The 22,281-nt window shown below is 32.1% G+C and overlaps 1 protein-coding gene across 1 annotated transcript in view; it reads right to left on the bottom strand.

Moving 5' to 3' along the window:
* Positions 1 to 422: 422 nt before the first annotated feature.
* LOC127738401 (uncharacterized) overlaps positions 423 to 22,281 on the bottom strand; it is a 58,015-nt gene continuing 36,156 nt past the window's right edge. The window contains exons 6-12 of the mRNA XM_052249641.1: positions 20,243 to 20,483; positions 14,328 to 14,410; positions 10,784 to 11,213; positions 8,635 to 8,757; positions 7,261 to 7,505; positions 5,161 to 5,350; positions 423 to 3,105 (exon numbers count right to left, since the gene is read on the bottom strand). Coding sequence (XP_052105601.1) covers positions 3,056 to 3,105; positions 5,161 to 5,350; positions 7,261 to 7,505; positions 8,635 to 8,757; positions 10,784 to 11,213; positions 14,328 to 14,410; positions 20,243 to 20,483 — 1,362 coding nt within the window. The 3' untranslated portion in view covers positions 423 to 3,055. The remainder of the gene's footprint in view (positions 3,106 to 5,160; positions 5,351 to 7,260; positions 7,506 to 8,634; positions 8,758 to 10,783; positions 11,214 to 14,327; positions 14,411 to 20,242; positions 20,484 to 22,281) is intronic.

Below are 22,281 nucleotides of genomic sequence, written 5' to 3'. Positions count from 1 at the left end.
TTTCGATCTTGAAAAAGCATAGGTTCAAGTTTTGTAAAATAACATGAGCAATGGACAAATTAATTGATGTCTGGAAAACTTTAACCTTAGATTGTATTTTAATGTCTGGAAAACTTAAACCTTAGATTGTATTTTAAAGTTAACCAGAACAAAAAGTTCTCTTGTTGGTAAAATACGAAAAATAAAATTTTCTTTCCAAATGTAGCTGTTGGTAATGTCTATTCATTATGAAGAAAGCTATTTTCAAGTTTCCATGAATTCCATGAATGTTTGAGAAAGTTATTGATGTTTTTAATAATTTTTTTACTACAGACTGAACCTAAATGTTGATGAGGTAATGGACAATATTAATGGAATGTAGGACCGCTATATATTGTGACTTTTGTCACAGGCTTGAAAATTAAACCAACCACAAACAGCGATTTTATTGATGGTGACAACTCTTTATTGTTAATGAAAATCTTGAACATATTATCATACACATAGGTTGCAAATTTCATAATTTTTGTATGAAATACAAGTACATGTATAATTAATACTTTTTATTGTTTTTTTTTCTTTTTAGTGATTTCTTCAATCAATTATTTCTTTTGTATTACATCAAAACTGTTTCATTTTAAAATATACATTCACACTTCAGGTTCAAAGATTAGTTGAATAAGCTTAATCTTTCTCATTCTCTTCTTAAGAATAAGGAGGCTATGTTGAGGACAAAAAAAATACATCTTCAAGATGTCAAATGAACAATTGTTTATGAAAATCAACTAGAAACATACTATTGAAGTTGACAACTTCTGGTTGCTACATTTCAAATTTGTTTCAACAACAATGAGGTCCATATGTAATATGTCAGACTGACATGTACATGGGTCCTGAAAACAAATCCATGTATTGTTGACTTCCTAATCCTTAAAACTTAACCAAACTGTTGGAATGCAAAATTATGTCAAGGCCATATGCAGACCTGCCAACTTTCCAGTTTTATGCGGATATCCCCCATGACGGGTGCTGACCTGCCCTTATAAAATCAGATTATTTAGACTAAATACTTTAAAACATTTTAAACACATTTATACTCATTCAAATCCATAGTTGTTCTAAAATAATACACTAATGACATGTATAGGTATGCATTAGGTTCTCTTGTGTGCTTAAAATCCCCATGGAGATTTTGAAAAGTTGGCAGATATGCATATGACATATGTCAAGGGGACATATACTTTTAACAACCAATCAATACATTACATTACATATTGTTAAGCTATCATGTATAGCTACTTATGAAAAGACTTCATCCTGTTTCTAGTATTTATTTAAGAAGAAAATGATTTATGTTTTATGATAATGTCTGCGATTGATTTCTTTGGTTTTTAGTTTCATCTAATTAGTTATTGCTGATAATACATTATATTGTTAAGTTATAAAAAATAATGTCATACATGTTTTCAAATAAAAATAAACTAATTGATTTATGAATTATGTTAAAATGCTGGAAAATAATTAAAAGAACTCTTAAAAAAATATATATAATCTTTTTGCAAAAGCTATTGAATTCCTAAATAAGAGAAGTTTCTGGATCATGACAGACTCCCCCCAAAAATCATAAGTGACTACTATTATCTGGACATAAATAGACTTCAGAAGTAGAACATCATTTTTTTTAAATTTATAATTGTTCTAAAATAAATGTTTATATTAGTTACAATCACTGTTTTGTATTGTTCTTTCAGATAAGTTACAAACTTGTTGGGTTGAGATTTGACCTGCAAAAGTTTTTGTAAAACCATCAGCTATACAACATGACAGATAGACATATGCTCCTACAAACTAATCCATATAACAAAGAGAGTTGACCTATCACTTAAAGAATCTGAAGAACAGACCGTACGTATCATGAAAATTTAACCGGACTACAAGAATGTGATACTAAGGTCATGATATACTTGGGCGCAAGATATTTAGGCTAAATCATAAGCGTGACAATGGTATCATTTAGGCTAAAAAATTGGAGTCAAGATTACATTTGGGCTAATAATTTTTTTAAGCTGTAAAGGTAAATTACAGGTGAAATTTATTAATATCCGAAATATACACGATATCAAACAAAATAAATAAATAAAAATCCAATCATTGGGAAACCATGCTAGTTTGAAAAGAAAAAAACTTGAGGTTTTACAATATTTGATATAATATCTACTGAGTGTTTTCTTCTGAGTTCAGTGTAAATTGAAATGAGTTTACAGTGAAGATCAGCAACTGTCAGACCATAACAAGATGACAGCTTTTAAATAGATTTGAGAATGAAAACTGGGAATGTGAGTCAAAGAGACAACAATCTGACTAAAGAGCAGTTAACAGCTCAAGGCCACCAATGGGTCTTCAACGCAGCGAGAAAATCCAACACCCAGAAGCCGGCTTCAGCTGGCCCCTAAACAATAATGTATACTAGTTCAGTGAAATAGATGCCACACTAAACCTTGAAACATATAAATGAATTAAAATTAAAAAACACACAAGACTAACAAAGGCTAGCGGTTCCTGACTTTGGACAGGACATAAATGCGACAGGGTTAAACATGTTATACCTCTAGCCAAGGCTGTTAAGATTTAAATTTATACCAGAACCAATCTTTGAGAAATCTTTTGGAAGAACATTTCTATACCTTCACATTGTACATAGTTAAACAATATTTAGTGCTATAAAGACTTGTCTTGCTCAAAATCCCTCTTTCAAACCCTGTGGTGAGTAGGGACCAGACACTGTCTGGAAAACGGAATGAGTACATAAATAGTTATAAATAGAGGGTCGTTTATTACATATAAAATATTAATATATAATTAAAATATAGATATTTGGCATGTAATTTACCGTTACATGGGAGGATTAGCCCAAATGTCGACCTTAAAATTTAGCCCAAATGTCAACTTCTTACACCAATTAGCCCAAACGTGCATCTCCTATATACATATGATCAAACTAAAACACACAGAATAAATCAGAGGAATGAAAAAAATATCACAGTTACATTGCTCAAATGATCTGTCCATCACCTTCTCAACTTCTGATCTTTTGCTCCATTATATCTGCTAAAGAATCAGTAACATCTAAAAAAATAAACATATATTACAATTTTATTTTAAAATATACCAATGTTGGATTTTGAGTATACACATTTAAATATTATTTTATTCAACTAACATCAATACTATTCTTTGACATTTTACTTTATATACTGATCAGAGTCAATATATGTTTCATATTAAGTATAAGAAATCATAAATGTACTACATAGATAGACTGTTGCCATAGGGATATGTCTTGCATGTATGCAATTTTGTTAGTATAATGCAAATGTTGAAATTAAAATGGCAACATATTAACATGTAAACTATGCAAAACTTTCAAAGTCAATGAACCAGGACTAAGAGCATGGGGCCATTTAATCTCCATGGAAATGAGATATCCTAATGCAAATACAACTGTATATCAAATAACATTGACTTATCTTTAGTGCTTTCCTGTAAACAGACATAATCAAAAACTTTAAAATGTAAACTATGGAAGAGTTTTAAAGTCGATAGGGGCAGGCCAAAGCCGCCAAACACACTCCACAGAAATGAGATGTGCATTGCTATTATAATAAAGCTGCACACCAAATATAATTGACTTACCATGGTCAAGTTCCAAAGACAATATACTAAGACTGATAGGGCATGGCCAAATGTTATCTATGGTAATGAAAACTGCATATTCTTATACAACTGCATACCAAATATTATTGCCTAACCATTTGTCGCTCCCCTTAAACTGAACTAATCACAAACTTAAACAAATTTTGGATGCCTCAGCAGGCATCAGCACACCTAGCTCCTAAGCATTTCATTGGTGTTTTTTGCAATAAAAAATTTCAAAAACACTGGAAAAGGAAAAAAAAAACTCATCCTGTAGCATACCAGACCAAATGGATTTATCACAATATATATTTTTCCCTTTTCCCCTTTCTTTTTCATAGTTGCCATCTTTGGCATCCCCTATAATCCATATCCCCACTTTTTTTAACCCCCTATATCCCGCATCCCAAAAGCATGTCGTTCCCCTGACAGGTAAATGACATCAAGATAATGCTTGTGATGAAAAAAAATTACTCTAGAAGAAACAAAATTGAAACAAATGTATTATACTGAAACAACCCATTCAATATACCTCTGAGTAATTGTATTAATGAAAATATACCTATAATGAATAGTAACACAGTTCCCACTATTTTTGACAAACTAAAAAAATCCAAGGTTTTACAGGATATTCATTATTTTTAAGGGAGCCCCACTTGTTGCAGGTGTTGTTGATTCTGATCTTAATTGACTAGGATTGCCAGTTTCCTGTCACAGGCTGGTGGCTCTCCAGGCAATCTTGCTTCCTCCACCAAAATAACCTGGCTACCGTGATATACCAAAGAGAACTGAAACTGGCATTAAACACCAACAATCAATCAATCTTTTACATTGATGGTATCAGAAGACATATATGAAGAAACCATCAGTTAATTTTGACTGTAAGACGTTTATACAATCCTCACATTACAGAAATATTTGAAAGACTATGCCATTTCACTTAAATTTTGGCCTTTTTAAAAATTACAATAACATCAAAATCCACAAGCTTACAATAGAATATATATTTTAGCTGAAGTACTACACATTATTGTTAAGGGGCCAGCTGAAGCCCGCCTCTGGGTGCGGGATTTACTCAATGTGTTGAAGACCCATTGGTGGACTTGGACTGTTTTCTGCTCTTTGGTCGGGTTGTTGTCTCTTTGATGCATTCCCCGTTTCCATTCTCAATTTTCATATTACTTAAGAAACAGGAAAAGCAACCAATCGCCAAACATTAGAAATTCAAGGTTTTTTAAAAGGATACTGGCAATTTCATAAATTGAAGGTGATTTCTAAACCTATAATACCAAGAGTGAAATTTCAAATTTTTTTTTCAATTAAAAGCATTGTCTGTGAGACTTTTTGTCCTGTGACTTTCTGTCCTACATTCTTTTTTTCTCTCAGACGCCGTAGGAAGGAGAAGTGAGTTGACATAACATGTATGTTATCATGCAAAATCAACAGTAATGAGTATTTGTAAATCTAAGTATAATATGGAATACGTACCATCAAAGTAGATAAATTCACAATACTGAGCCTGTTTTGGAACAGCATTTCTCACTAATTCTGTAACGATTTTATAAAACCTATAAACCTCAGAACCCATGGTCTCTGAATCTACCCCAGCAATATTCCAATTTTTCATTTCTTCTAAGCATGCCACTGGTGCTGCATACTGTCCAACAAAATATAATCCCTTTTAAAAAAGTAATTCACTGGTAAGAATAAATATAACAAGAAATGATTGTAACAGGATGCTGTTACGAAGTCTCCCAAACGAAGCTCCCATAATTCGTAATTCCCAGGGTCGCCTGACATTGGGCAACGTCCAGTGAAAATTGGTTTGGTCCAGTAAAGTTATATGCATTAGTGATGCCTGGGGACTAACCTTGTATATCATTCAAATCATCTTGGCATGACAAACCAGAATATATATGGTTTCGGGGTGGGGATCTCGACCATTTACAAGATACTAGAACATTGGGGGTGGGGAGGAACCCCTGGGGACTGGCCCTATACGTCATTCAAATGTTCATTACATGACGAACAGGAATATATATGGTTTAGGGGTGGGGATCTCAACCATTTACAAGATATTAGAACATTGGGGGTGGGGGGAACCCCTGGGGACTGACCGTATACGTCATTCAAATGTTCGAGACATGACAAATAGGAATATATATGGTTTAGGGGTGGGGATCTCAACCATTTACAAGATATTAGAACTTTCTCAAATGGCAGGGGGTCGGGATGACCCCTGGGGACTAACCCTGCATATCATTCAAACCATCTTCGCATGACAAACCAGAATATATATGGTTTAGGGGTGGGGATCTTGACCACTTAGAAGATATTAAAACTTTCTTAAATGGCAGGTGGTGGGGGTGACCCCTGGGGACTAACCCTGTATTTCATTTGATGTGCTTTATCATGACAAACCAGAATATATATGGTTTAGGGGTGGGGATCTCGACCATTTACAAGATATTAGAACTTTCTCAAATGGCAGGGGGTCGGGATGACCCCTGGGGACTAACCCTGTATATCATTTAAACCATCTTAGCATGACAAACCAGAATATATATGGTTTAGGGGTGGGGATCTTGACCACTTACAAGGTATTAGAACTTTCTTAAATGGCAGGGGGTGGGGGTGACCCCTGGGGACTAACCCTGTATTTCATTAAATGGGCTTTATCATTTAGAACATTTTCAATTAAAAAGATTGTGTCTATCACAAACGGTTTTCAATTTATAATCATTTGAAAATTTAAAAAAATAAAATCCCTTAGGGTTCTATAGTAAAACCCTCTTTTCTTTTTGCCCCTCAAAGTACCCCTTTATAAACCCCATTGCACAAACAAAACCCTGATTGCACCACTAGACATGTTAGTCTAACATATTGTGAAACCCTAAGTTAATCTGACAAGCGGTTTTGGAGAACGGGTGCGGACAAGTTCAAATTTAAAAGCAGCGGAAGAAGAAGAAGAAGAATAATAATAATAATAATAATAAGAACTGAGCAAAAACAATAAGTCTTCCCAAACTTCGTTTGGGAGACTTAATAAAAGTAAGACAATAAATACATTGTCCTGGCATATCATATCAATACATGTATAAACCCAAAGAAACAAATTTACTTGTTTCCATTAACTTATAAAGTCATTTAAGAAGAACCAATATAGAACAATTAAAAAAATAATAAAATATCATAGACATAGCACACTGATAATTTAGCATAGCAAGACAAATTAACATGTAATCAAAAATAGTTTGTTTGTACAAATATTGCCTTAAAAAAGTTTAATATGCATAACATTTTACTCCAATCATAATTACTCTGATTTTAACTGTGACAGATTCTATTGTTTACAAGAATTCTGACCTACTCCATAAAAATATTTGAGTGTTTTGCAGAGATGTCAGATACTTCAAAAAGAGCATGGAGCTTTGACAGTTGGAAGTAAGAATCCAATTTGCCCAGTTGTGCCAGGTGGTCTCGAGTAAACACTATTTTACAAGCTAACTAATCATGGAAAGACAACTGATGCCAAGAAACTGCTATAGTATACAATGTACTTTGAGCTACACATTACTTTAACTATACCGTGTCCATTGCAGGGTCCTTTGCTTTAACTTTGTAAATATTGCAGGAAAATCGCCTGCCTGGTCCAAATGGAAATACATCTGGAGTTTTTGTAAAATTGATAATCCTTTCTGTATCCTCTCTTTTGTCCTTCAAAGCACCACCAGCGCCACAGCTTTTTGGGATAACAATGTACAACTTGTGTGGACAAATACCATTACTTATGTGCTTTCCTTTTAAGGCTTGATCAATTCCATTTAGGACATCTATTACAAAATATATAATACAGCCTGTCAATTAATGTTTTACTGTAGAAGAATTATATCTAAAAGACCTCAACACTTTAAACTAAGCAACAGTTTCAAAGTCAATAAACTGTGACTTAGGGGGCAAGGCCAAATAAACTACTGTGGATTCATTATTATTCGTTGGATACCAATTTTCGTGGGTTTCGTGGTTACAGGTGAACCACGAATTCAAATATTCAACGAAATACAAATTTTCTATGGGCTTTGTATGCAGAGATTCGTAAAACCACGAAATCAAATCTCCACGAAAATGAAAGTTTTCCTCGATCCACGAAAATTGATACCCACGAAAATAAATGAATCCACAGTATGTGGGAATGTTCTAATAATATATACAGCTGCATTGGTCAATAACATTGACTTACCGTTACTGATTCCCCTTAAACTTCCCTAATCACAAACATTTTTATCCAACCAATGCAAAATTCTTGAAGTCAATGGACCACGACTGAGGGAAATATATAGTCTGAACAGAAATGGAATGTGCCAATGCTAATACAAATGCATACTTAATATCATTCATCTAAAGCATATTAAATTTTTTGTGAAATCATCTAGAGCTATAGAGTTATATATATATATATATGCAAAATTGGTCGAGTGGTTTTGCAGAAGCGAGGGTTCAAAATCACTTTGAATCCCTCTGAGGGAAGAAAAACAAGAATGTGTCCATAGTACACGGATGCCCCACTTGCACTATCATTTTCTATGTTCAGTGGACCGTGTAATTGGGCTCAAAACTCTAGTTTGGCATTAAAATTAGAAAGATCATATCATAGGGAACATGTGTACTAAGTTTCAAGTTGATTGGACTTCAACTTCATCAAAAACTACATTGACCAAAAACTTTAACCTGAAGCGGGACGAACGGACGGAACGAACGAACGAACGGATGCACAGACCGAAAAACATAATGCCCATAAATGGGGCATAAAAAATGCAGATCTTACATTGATGGGCTAGATTTGAGACAAATTATACATAAATTTTGTGTTAGCCCTGTATAACCACAGGTTATCCAATGGAGAATGTCTGTCGTAATGTAAGCACATGTTTAGACGTACATATATAAATATATATCACTTACGGTTGTCATCTTCCTTGCCAGGTAAAACCTGAATCAGATAGTTTGTGACATAATTCCAAGCTAAACCATAAGCCACATCACCTGCTGGTAATATCAACTGAGTTTCCATTGGAATGTCTTTTCCTGTAAATAAATAGCAATAGCAATAAGAAAATCATTCTTCTAAATAGAAGGGAGAATTGCATTAATATGTAATTCTATTATTGAAAACTCTATTTCAAAGTGTTGTTTTTTGACAATATGTATGTCATCTCCAATAAACAACTTATCTGACTGAACAATTTTATGACTTGTATATGACCAGAGTTTTTTCTTTTTGTTACAGTAAACAACGAGTTGCACTTTTTCAAAATGCAATATGCATTAATTTGTTCCTTTAAAATATGCAAACAATGAAACAATGCAACCAATAACAAAAATCATTTTGTATTTGGTGTGTAGGTGTAGTGTGGTTAAAATACCTAGCCATGAATTTTATCAATTGACTTTGTCTTTAATTTGAAAATTTGAAAAATATCTTAGCTGATTACAAAGGATACCTCCTGCTCCGCTTTACTATTATTATACTAAAGTAAATAAATTCAATTATCTCCCCTTTAATATGTTGGACAAGGATAACACATGTTTTCCTTTATGCACATTCTATTTTTTATGATGTAGAGCTTATTCTCAAATGCTTAATAACTGGATTATAAGAATTTTGAATAATACTGTTCTTGCATAATACTTAAACAATAACTAATCTGTTACAATCGACAAAATTTTTACTAGCAGATCAGTTTGAAGAAATAAACTGCAACTTGAAAAATTCATTAGACAGTTAGGAATATGAAATGCACAGTAAGGAAATGAAGTAAAACCAAAGCTGAATAAATAAATAGACATAATCATGGATTGCTTGATTGATTGATTGTTGGAGTTAAACACGACTTTCATCACTCTTGGTAATATCATGGCAGGAAGTTTTTATTGGTAAAGGAACTCAGAAGACCCAATAGTCTTGAAGCTTTATGGAAGGATATAAAACATTTTTTCCTAAACATTCTTCATTTAACACAAATTTTGAACACAAATTTTGACTAACTACTGTAAGTTTTGTCTAAAGAGTTTTTTTTCTAAAGAATTGCAGAGTATAATTCTTTTTTAAAATTAGTCTCTATACATAAGGGAGATAATTTGATACTTCCAGTCTACAATTTGCCACTTACTCTTCATATGAAAGGTTATGTCTCACTGATTCTAAAAAAATATATGGTTTCAAGGTACTTTTACATGAAATGTCAGTGCAAAAATGGCTACTTCTGGTATACATAATGTCTCTTCCAGTTCATCTTTTCAAGGTCATATGCCTTTCAACCAAATACAAAAGACCTACTGATTAGTATAAAGTTAAAGCAAAAATAAATATTTAGAATGCCAAATCTACTTTTGACCTTTACCTCAATTTCAATGTCATATATCATGAATATCAAATCAAAAGACCCCAGGTCTTTCACATGTACGGTTAAAGAGCTATACTGATTTCAAATATATAATGGGAGAATCTGCAAAAGGTTACTGAAATACTTCAACTCAAATGGATCGAGGTCCAGCCATGTTTTAAACAATTATTTGGCAAAAGCATACTATCATAAACTAATATGGTTTCTGAGGAATAAAGATCACAAGCAAAGTTCAAAATTAAGAACATGACTTTGACCTTTGACCTTGACCTCAATTTTCTGCTAATTGACTAAGGACTACATATCAAAAGACTTTAGGTCTCTATGACTTACAGCATATGAGTTAGTTTGACATATCACTAATGTCAAAATTTGATATATATAAGATGTCATTCAATAAGATGGAATGAACAATTTGGAACAAAAAATTTGTCGATATCTTTTACAGAGGTACAGAGGAATAATGATAACAACAAAAAGAGGGCACTTAGAGATAACTCCTATAAGAATAAGTGTTCGATTATGCAGGGTCAATGGTGAAACTGTAATCACTGTATGATATGATGTGCCAGAAATCTTATCATTATGTTGACAAACAAAAAGAAACCATGTCAGACGACAGAATAATAAAAAAATAATCAGAACAAAAGCAAAAGGTCTTTCCATGAAAAGTGGAAAGACCTAATAAAATAAAATATATTTCATACCACTGACTATACTATGAAGACTCTTCAGATGGTCATTGTTTGTATCAAATGGAATATAAGTCACCCATCTTAGAGATTCAGGTATGTAAAGATTGTCACATCTATTAACAACTGGTATAACTTTTACTCTCTTTTGGTAAATACTGACACCAAGTGCTGACATGACATGGAATGTAAGATTTGTATCTTTTAAAGCATGTTCTGTTAGGAGAAAAATAATCCATCTACAATTCTGAGAAGCTTCTATTAATTTCTCTGAAAATTTTAAACCAGGAGCATCTTCCATTATCTTGTCTACCCCTTCGTCCTTAAGGTAATCAACAATTTTCTGTGCCTTCTCTTGATCTTCATAATTCTCTGAACAAGCAACATACACTTTGTATTTATATTGCGACTCATCTACTAACTCTAATGAAGTCTGGTTATCTCTCTGAAAAATCATATTATAACTATCATTTATAACATATTTTTTGTTTACATTAGTGTGTCAACATGATAACTATAATAATAAAGTAATCACCAGATGTAAAAGGTAAAATCCATAAATCTTAAGAACCAACAACAAACAATACATAGTCATAAGACAGAAAAAGATGGCACAACATTTTTCCTTAAGATGTTTTTCAATGATTGCTGTTCAGAGAATATGAATATCCAGACCACATGCAGACAGAGAACACAGGCAAAGGAGTGTTTTATTTTTATTATTTACTCAAAACATGCATACTTACTTTCATATTTCAATATCTTTATCAACTGTCCATTACTAAAACACACCTAAATGAATATGATAAGCACCAGTGCTGTCACTCTCAATTAAACCAACTAACTTTGAAATAGTATATGACTAGAACAAACTAGATGAAAGCAAGTCTGAACTCTGCCAAATATCAATAATATATATTAATAAAACTATAAATCTTTTTAAGCCCAGAGTGATTTTCCACTTTTTAAAATGAAAAAGAAAGAGATAAAAGACTGCACTTTGGTCAAGCCAGACCCCTAAAATTATTCAAAAATTATTGCATTAACTAGACCAATGTTGTCAAATTACATAAATATAAAACTTAAGAGTTGAGGTTGTTAATAGTTACAGATCAACGTATGGCATTCAACAATAAGTAAAAAATTTCTGTATAGAAAGCTAAATAAACAGCTGTGCCATGAGCGCATGATACGCCCGTCGTCTTGTGGGTGAATTTTTATGCAATAAGCATAAATAGTTTCTGACATACGGTGTGACATGCGAAAACCCCCCCCCCCCCCCTTTTTGTTTTTACAAAAAACTCAATATCTCTTAAAATAAAATTTTGAATCAAAACCAAAAAGTATACAGATCTTTAGATTAATATAAATAAGAAGTGTGTAAAATTTTAAGCAATAATCATAAATCGTTTTTGAGATACGGCGCGACATGTGAAAACCCCCCTTTTAAAAAAAGAAAAATCAATATCTCAAAAATAAAATTTTGAATCAAAACCAGAAAGTATACAGATCTTAATTAATATAACTAAGAAGTGTGTAAAATTTTAAGCAATAGTCATTAATCGTTTTTGAGATACGGCGCGACATGTGAAAAACCCCTCCCCCTTTTTTTACAAAATACTCAATAACTCAACAATAAAATTTTGAATCATCACCAAAAAGTATACAGATCTTAAGGTTAATATAACTAAGAAGTGTGTTAAGTTTTAAGCAATAATCATAAACTGTTTTTGAGATACGGCGCGACATGTGAAAAACCCCTCCCCCTTTTTTTAACAAAATACTCAATATCTCTAAAATAAAATTTTGAATCATCACCAAAAAGTATACAGATCTTAAGATTAATATAACTAAGAAGTGTGTAAAGTTTTAAGCAATAATCATAAATTGTTTTTGAGATACGGCGCGACATGTGAAAAAAAACACACACCTGTTTTAGTTACTAAGTCCCATAACTCAAAAAGTTTTAATCTTATTTTCACCAAAAAGTATACAGATCGTTTGACCATCATAAAAAACAACTATGTTGAGTTTCATGAAATTTGGATAAGTCATTCTAAAGTTACGGTGCGACATGTTTACGCCGGACAGACGGACAGACACCGGACATTTGTATACCATAATACGTCCCATCAAAAATTGACGGGCGTATAAAAAGGTCACAGGGAGATAAAGATTGCAAAAATTTAAAAGAGAAAACTTACCTACTGCAATAAAGGATGGACAATTGTGACAGACAGAAACACGCAAGCACTGGATTATAGGCTACTGGCTTGGGACAGGCACATAAAAAATTTGGTGAGTTAAATATGTGTGTGAATGCTCAACCCTGCCCCAAGACAGCAGTGTAACAAAACAACATTTGAACAAACTTTCAAAATCCTTTTTAATGGCATTGTCTCACCAAATTGGTACTTACCTCAAAAACTAATAACAAAATGACAAAAGACACTTTGCACTGATTCAAGTGTACTCTCAAACACTGAAGGTTTGTTCAAAGCCCAATTTAGATTATTTAAAAAAAACAAAAAAAAACAATGTTTTTCTCACGACTAAAATATCAATCAGTACATCTCCAACAGATTTAATGTAAAGATGTGCTAAGGAAAGGATGACATTGTGCAATGCAAATATATCAGTATCTACACATTGTAGGATCATTGGTCAATGGTGTAGATAACTGGATATATGTTCAGATATGGGTTAAACTATTAAAATATTATATCAAAATCAGTACTCATAACTACAATATTTAAAGATCTTACCACATTACCACAATACAAAATTGATAACCTTTAAGAAAAAGTTTATTCAATGGTACAACAACTTTATATGGATAGTATCTTATTTTACCGGGATCTATAAAAGTTGATTAGTGGAAAGCGAAAGATTGTAGCTGTATAGATATATTTTTTTTTCATGAAATGCCTTGAGCATTACTGTGTTTACACACTCAGAGGAACCCTGTCAGATGAACCTGATCAGACAGACAATCCTAGGTTGGTTCCATATACCAAATAAAGTTGACTCATTAGTTAAATTATCTGAAAGAAACAGACCTAATCACAATAAACTTAACATTGACTAATCTACCTTGAAAATTGGATCATGGTCAGAGGAACCTAGTAGATGAACATATGTTACCCATACAGTCATTATATACACCAAATATTGTTGAAATTTAATTACCGTATCTTTGTCTATCCATTGTCCTTGAAAATGATGTTTCCAAACTTGCATTTTGACCCTTATGTTTTTTTAGCCATGTCAGCTATCTTGGTTGGCTGACGGGATCGTTGAACACTTTTTTAAAACTATATACCCAAATGATAATTATGGCCCAGTATGGTTCCAATTGGCCTAGTAGTTTCAGAGGAGAAATTTTTTGCAAAAGTTAACTGATAACAGAAGACGGACAATGATGACAGAAACCATCGCAAAGTGATGAGAAAAGTTCACTTGACCATTTTGGTCAGGTGAGCTAAAAATGGCCCTTAGGGAACATCCTCCTTTGGTACTGCAGATAAATACACATTATTTATCAAAGTCTTACAGCTACCTTTAGTTTCTTTATCTCAGTGGCACTGTGTAGATCTTCTCTTACAGCTTTCATCAACACCTCAGAAATTTTCTCACTTTCATCTGTAAAAAAAATAAAAAACATACAATTTTCTGTTTCTCACATAAAAAATACCAAATGAAAACTTCATCTCCACATTTAAGTTCCAAATAAAGGCAACAGTAGTATACCGGTGTTCAAAAGTCATAAATCGATTGAGAGAAAACAAATCCGGGTTACAAACTAAAACCATGAAAACACATTAACTATAAGATGAAAACAAATGAACAACAGGAACACTGAAGTGCAACAAAAACAAACGCCAACATACCAGGCATGGGGTAATGCAAATTTGTAATTGTAATGCATGGTAATGCATTACATTTTTCCCTGTAATTGCATATAATGTGTAACGCAGCAATTTTTGCATTACATGTAATTGTAATTTAATGCTTTACTTTAGCAAAAAGTTGTGTAATTTCATGCATTCCATTGCATTACATGGCATTACTTTTTTTCACATACTATATATCTTTAACAGATTGTTGGAGATTTAACTAAAGCAGAATTTAAGATTTCTTTATTAACTAAGAACTAATCATTTGAATATTGATTTTCTATTTTCTATTTATTGTTCATCCTTTATATAAATCACTAGAGGGAATTTGGAGATTAAGCCTTGGCAAGGCAGTGGCGGATCCAGAGGGGGGCGTAGAGGGCGTACGCTCCCCCTTTGCTTGCACTTTTTTTTTTTTTTTTTTTTTGTAAAATGATTAATCAGACTAGACTTCGTGAACTTTGCAATTTCCTGCGTATTTAATTTTTATGCGACAATTCTTTACTTATAAAGATATGTTTCGCTCGTATTTACTGTAATATATTATTGATTATGTCAAAATCATGTGATTCGCTACGGTGGAGTTGACCAGTGCGTTGAAAAAACGTCACTCAGTCATTTTGAAATTCAAATTACAGTAACACATTGCTTAGGCTGATGATGACAAGCATGACATCTTAAAAGCGACAAAGGATTGAGCAAGAACGTATTTATTGACTTCTATTTCACAACTCCACCAAACAGAAAGTAATACTCTATTACACTCTCATGAAAAAGTTCCACAGCAATATTATTTACCTACGAAAACATGTTTAACCCCACACGCCCCAGCCTATTAATAACATAGATGAATAATGATCCCCAGTCAATAAGCTCTAGCTAGATTTAAAGTCTAAGGTACGGACCATTTGATTTGAGGGGGCAGTCTGAGATATTTGCGAGAAAAAATTCTGACCCTGATTTTTGCCTTAAACAAAAATTCTGGCCGTATCTGGATTGAAAACAATAATCTTGTCCACTTTTTTGCTATTAGAAACAAAAATTTCCTTCAGAATTATTTAGCATTAAATGAACATGATATAAAAAAATGGGCGTAATTTATTTGAGGCCAAGGGTTTGCATGTAAATCCCATATCTGACCGGAATGTCTGTTTCGTCGAACTGATAAAATGAATACTTTTTTCAAGGCCCGACTGCAACCTGCCTGCTGGGTGTGGCCTTTATGTCTCCATTTGTCGACCGTCATTCATAAATTCGTTGTCATTTCAGACTCATTCGTAGCCTTTGGTTGATTTGGAACCCCTCACTTCCCTTGTTGGGTGAAACATTTCAACCAAACATTTAGATAAAAATTGCTTGTTTGTCTTTCTTAACTCGTGTCGGTCGTATTGTAAATTTCATTGAAAAGCCCGGCGTATATCTCGTTTACAACAAGAAATCCGTGAGGTTATGCTAACTAAACATACAACAAACGAGAATTTTCCATGTCAATTTTTTACTGACAAGTCCCACATCAAATATATTAGTACGTAGCTTTGGATCCATCCAATCATTTTATAATAGACAATTAATGGGGAGAATACGGCATCAAAAATGTCCAACCCTTACACTTTAACTATAAAATATACATGCCCCACGTCAGGAACCGTTAAAAAAAGTGCATTTAACACTTATTTTATGTTTTTTAGCCAAAAAAAGGTCCAAAAAAATTTTCGCCTCGCTCCGCTCGCCTATCTTTACATACTTCGCCCCCCCCCCCCTTTCCAAAATCCTGGATCTGCCCCTGCCAGGTAGATCTTGAAAAGAATTGGTATAAATACTAGAATGACCAAATTACAATTCTAAATGAATAACACAACACTGTATATCAGATTGAATTCTTTTTTTTTATTTCATTTTATTTCATACATTTTCCTGCATAAAAAGATTGATATTTGAAAAGCATTACTGTATTCCATTGTTGTCAAAAGATTAATGAATACCTTGTCATGATTAAATAACAGATAATTGAACATTGTCATAAAACACTAATTAGTTTGTTTTACAATCAATCTTTTCACCATTTTGACACTTGGTCATACATTAATGCATTAAGCTCTATGTTTATTATATAATTAGGAAAAAAATTCTCAGTAAATATTTTGATTGAAATTAAAAAAAACAAATGTATATTTATAAAAGTAAAGTTAACATTAACATTTAGTTAAAATAAGTATTAAACTTCATCTCTGTAATTTCTTTTTAGAGAAAACACAGAGATGTATACCTTGAAACATAGAATGTGCATGAAGGATAAAACCTTCGAAACCCTAATGATGTTAAAATGTAATAGTCGTATTGAATAGACTTTTACATGTATACTTAAATTCAAAACATGGAACAGTTACTGCAGAATCTTTTGTGACTTCATGTTGCTTTTCAAAATGTTTGATGTTTCTTTTCACTTGATAATAAAATTTACAAATGTAATGTGTAATTCAATGCATGACTTTGCAAAAGTAATTGTTATTTAATGCATTACTTTGATAAATGCATGTAATTGTAATTGTAATTTAATGCATGGTTTTGTCAAAGTAATTGTAATATAATGCATTACATTGCAATGTAATTCGCCCCATGCCTGCAACATACATAGATCAATCTTGCACAAATAGTTTTAGAGACATTTTATTCATGAAGTTCCTTCAGTCAGGATTCTACTTCATCAAAATTATCTCCCCTTTACACCATCTAATTTTAATGATCGTGAAAATGGAAGCCATTGTAGGGATGACGTGCTGTCAATTTAGCTCTTGAAAACCAATAAATTTATCCATATAGCTCCATTACGATCCTTATATGACAGTTGTATATTAAGACAAATGTATCTACTAGCTATTAAGCATCATTAAATGTACTTTTAGGCCTTTTGCCAATTTAAAACAATTTTCTGATTGTTTGTCAGGGGGAACTTTCGAAAGTTAAAAAAAAAAAAAAAAAATCGAATTAAATCTTTTGTGGAAGGGAAGACTAAATATTTTCAGAGGTTGAAGACTTATTACCCATAATTACACCTTATGTAAGAATCCTGGGTTTTGATTGGTTGATAGCCAGTGTATTTTTCACCAATTGACTTTTATCAAATGAATATCGTTCATTTTTAAACAGCGCCTGGCTATATACAAAAAGGATATGCCTTTTTTACCCTCTTTGCCGTGGTATTTGCCAAAAAATACTCTATCCGACTGGACGCTTGTAATGTCACGATCATCAATGCGTTTTATGTCACGATCATCAATGCGTTTTGTACGTTAACATTCGGTGTAATTAAACAGATATAGCATGTTCTTGAGGGGTATTTGCGAAAAATACCAGTCTTGAGAATGAATTTTCCTCGCCTTACGGCTCGTGAAATTTAACATTCTCTCGACTGGTATTTTTCGCAAATACCCCTCCTTAACATGATATATCTGTTCAAGATACCACACACAATTTTTGTTGTTGTTGAAATTATGCATTTTTAAGATCCACTTGCAAAATCTGTCATCAAGTACTTTTAGTAAAAGTTTGTTATTCAAACACACCTGCTCTGTTATTATGACTCATTAGAAAGGTATTTCACTTGACCCATAAATTTCATTTTTTAGTACTGTGAATTTTTAATGTTATTATATCAACCTGTAGCCTAAATATATAAAAATAATAGAATCTGAAGCCAAATGATGCATCAAATATGTTTGCTTTATACGTTTTCAAGACAAAACAGTCAGCTCAAGCACACCTGAACATAAAAAGTGTACTCGACTTTCTCTTTTCAATGAGATTATTGCCCATTTTTAGGATTTTTTTTACAAAAAACTGTCAATAGGGCAGAGATGCAAATTAATGCTTTAAAAAGATCATTCTTTTATCTTTCTGTGGATTTTTTTCTCTGTGGAATTTATGCTTATGCACAAAAAAGACCCTCATGTATTTGTGCCTACCACAATTGACTGTTTTGTGAAAAATTTTCTTTAATCTAAAAGTTTACAAATATCTCAAAGTACCATACTATAATTTAAGTAAAAACATGTATATAAAATGCAAAAAAAACTTAATTATGCACCTACATTAAACTTTTAAAGCCAATAGAAACAGATGTAAACAATTCAAATATACATGCTTGGCTTTTTACCTTCTCTAATAAAAAGTTCAATTTCTTTTGTTTAATTTCAACTGGATATCAGCCTGCTTGTATTTGTCTTATCTAAGACTATTTTCTGTTGGAAGGCATTTTATGGAATGTTGAAAGTGAACAAAAGATCAAATTTAAAGACTGGCAAAATCAACATGAATGAAGAAAAAGGTCATAAGAAATAACTGAAATTTCTAAGTAACATTCACAAGGAAGATGCCAAGCTTGTTTATTCGATAGTAATTTGTATGCCAACAAAATTATTTTTGAGTTGATATTATTATTATTTTATATTTTCAGTAATTGTAGTCACATTGATATGTTGGCAGAAATATTTGACAAAATCCCAAAACTATATAGTCACTCAAGTGGTTTCAGAGGACAAGATTTTCAACATATTTCTGTTGTGGTGTATGACTCCCTTTGTTACTACATTCTAGCCCAGTATAATATTTTGTCTAAAAATTGTAAGAATATTATTAAATTTACTGAAAAATACACATCAAAATTGGACTTAAAATAAAATGCTCAAACATCGGATTCAAAATTACAATTGTTTTTGGTCCCTTTTTAACCCAATTAAGATCCACAGCAAATATAGTCATCAGTGACACAATAAGTCCCTATTAACTTTTTAGCTAGGTAAAATTTTGTGTTGTTTAAACAGGATAATGTTGATCTTTCATAGTCATGAGAACAAGCAATATTCAAGTAGGAATCGTGTTATGTTGTATTGCCATAGTGATACAATAATCAATTTCATACTTTAGTTGAGTTTTCTTACAATTAATTCCATTTTATGCAAACTAATAGCTATGTGATTAAGATGGCTAATGCTGTATTAAACCATTTCATTGATGATTCTGTTATGTTAAAACGGCCTTATCTTGCTCATACATTTACTCCACTGTATTTCAAAATACAAATATATAAACAAAAATTATTTGCATAGTGTAAGGCATATCCAAACAAAATTAACTATATAAGAAAAGCATTAAATCCATATTTACAATTTTATTTCTTCAATATGTACCATACAAGACATATGGTACATGCAGGCACAAAATGTTGTTGGCTTTAACTAAAGCTGAAAGTATTGTGAAAGTTAGCCAATGGACAAAGAAAAATGAAAGTAATAATGTAAATTCAGAAATTATTGCGTGCATTTGTTATTGTGATTCTTGAAGAATGGACAAAAATGCAAAATTAATTATTGCGATTTCAGGAAAATCTGCATACAGATAAACATGTGTATGTATCATATATCAGAATGTGAGTTTTTATTATTGCGATAATCACCAAGTCGCATTATTCACATTAATAAAAACCTTGAATTTACAGTAGTTCAAACTTGCCCTTTGATCAAGGTGAGCTAAAAAAAAAAAACATTTCCAAAACACTTCGAATTGTTGAATCTCCACTTACCATCAAAACGTAAAACTCTGGCAGTTTTTCTGCAGTTTTCAAAATGATTAAGGACAGAATTCATCGTATAATAAAATCTGTCTAACTGTAACTCTTTGTCATCAGTGGTAAATGGGGCTGCTGTTGTGGAGCCTCCTTCTTCATTACCTTGGTATGTATGAGAGAACCTGGCTAATTGGTTGTCTTCCATTACTTTCATTGTGCCGATCACATTTGGATATTCAGACATGCAGTAAAAAGTCTGGAAAAAATTATATGTTGCATATACCTACTGGACTAGTGCACCTTAAAAACATAAAGATGCTCTGTCTAATATATCATTGTTAAAATTTAATTGTCTGATTATTTACCTTTCAAATAACACAGTGAAATTGCATCCTCAAACTTGTACTATATCTACATTTTTGTACTTAAAGGCCTTTATTGATCTGTTAAAAGTGTAACCAACAATGATATTATTCAGGTTAATAAATTTTTTGGTAATTTACATGGCCAAATAACCCTCAAAATGGGTAATAATATTAATTCCCCCCCCCCCCCCCCCGAAAAATACAAACAAAAACACCTAACACAACAATTAACAACAACAGCATAATTATAACCTTTATCAATGAGTCTAGCAAGCCAAAACAAAAGATAGCAAGCTAGGACAATTCCTAAAAGTATTTTTGTTAAATTACTAATTAGCAATAAAAAAATCAGAAAATGCCAAATATATGCAATGTTTTCTCATTAAAATGTTGCTTGTGTAATAATAACTTGTCCACCTATTTTGTTTGTACTGACACCACATGTCATTCATGAAAGAGTCTAAATCCTCTGTATACTCTTCTAGGAATTCACCTACTTTATAAGATTTAAATAGACAATTGGTAACAACAGATCGTATCAGAGAAAACAATATAGTTGAGGGACATTAACCATCAAATTTCCTTTTTAATGCACCCACATAGCACACAGCTAAATCATTTACCATTCAAAAACATGAAATGTACTATATAATATTTGAACATTGCAATTTTCATCAAATCAAGATCAAAGGTCAACTTAGGGCCAGACAATTTCTTAATTCTAAAGATGTCAGCATTATTGCATATTCCGTCTACTGAATAATAAAATAATGTATAAAAAACAAGAAAACTTTTACAACAAAGATTGAGTCATTTATCAGATACACTTTGAAATATTTATGAAATATTTTGAAATAAACAGAGCAAATTTTATGAAATTCCAGTGAAACTGATAAAAAAAGACTTTAAAATATTTTTAGTAATTCAACTCAAATACCAATCACATTAGGTCCAAGGACACAGTTATCGTCCTTTGGTTTTCGTTGTCTACGAATATAGTCCCTAGTGTGAACAGTGTATAACTTGCATTTTTTTTGATACACTTTCCCAATTTATTTCTTGATATTTCATGCATGAAATATTAAGTAAGGGGATGAAATTACATGTTAAAAAAATTTGGGTGCTGAATCTTTATGTTAAGTAGTGATTTGGTCCAGTTAAAAAAGGTCAAAAATTAGAATGTCTGAAGCTGTCAAACTGAATTTTAGCCCCCCTTAACACAGAATTGTCAATATTTTGAGTTACAGCTGGTAGAAGTTTCTATAATTTTGATATTATTTGTATCAATAGTAGTACACTACACTGTAAAAATCTTTTTAAGATAGAGCAGGTGCGATTTTTTTAATTTGAATTTATTGTCTAAAAGAAATGCACTATGAAATAACTGTGTTCTCGGGCCTAAGAGATGAATTCCGTAAATGTAGATTCTGTACTTTGGCAACTTTCCTGAATGGTTTGCTGGTTTCAATTTGTCAAACTCAATAAAAGTAAAGCATTTACATCTTTGTTTGACAGAAATTCTGTTTAAATGTCCCATTTTGGCATTATACGGCTAAAATAAGCATTTTAAAGCAGTTTCCATTTTATGCCTAAGAGCCATGCTGACTTTCTATCTGACAGCTTTTTATGTTCCTGATATTTGTGTTGCTATGCTTAAATCAAATTTAATTAACCATTTGTGAACTCGGA

Source organism: Mytilus californianus, unplaced genomic scaffold (genome assembly GCF_021869535.1).
Source record: "Mytilus californianus isolate M0D057914Y unplaced genomic scaffold, xbMytCali1.0.p SCAF_4, whole genome shotgun sequence".
NCBI lineage: Eukaryota > Metazoa > Mollusca > Bivalvia > Mytilida > Mytilidae > Mytilus > Mytilus californianus.
Note: the sequence above shows the minus strand (reverse complement) of the source record. Positions and strands in the feature narration are given on the sequence as shown.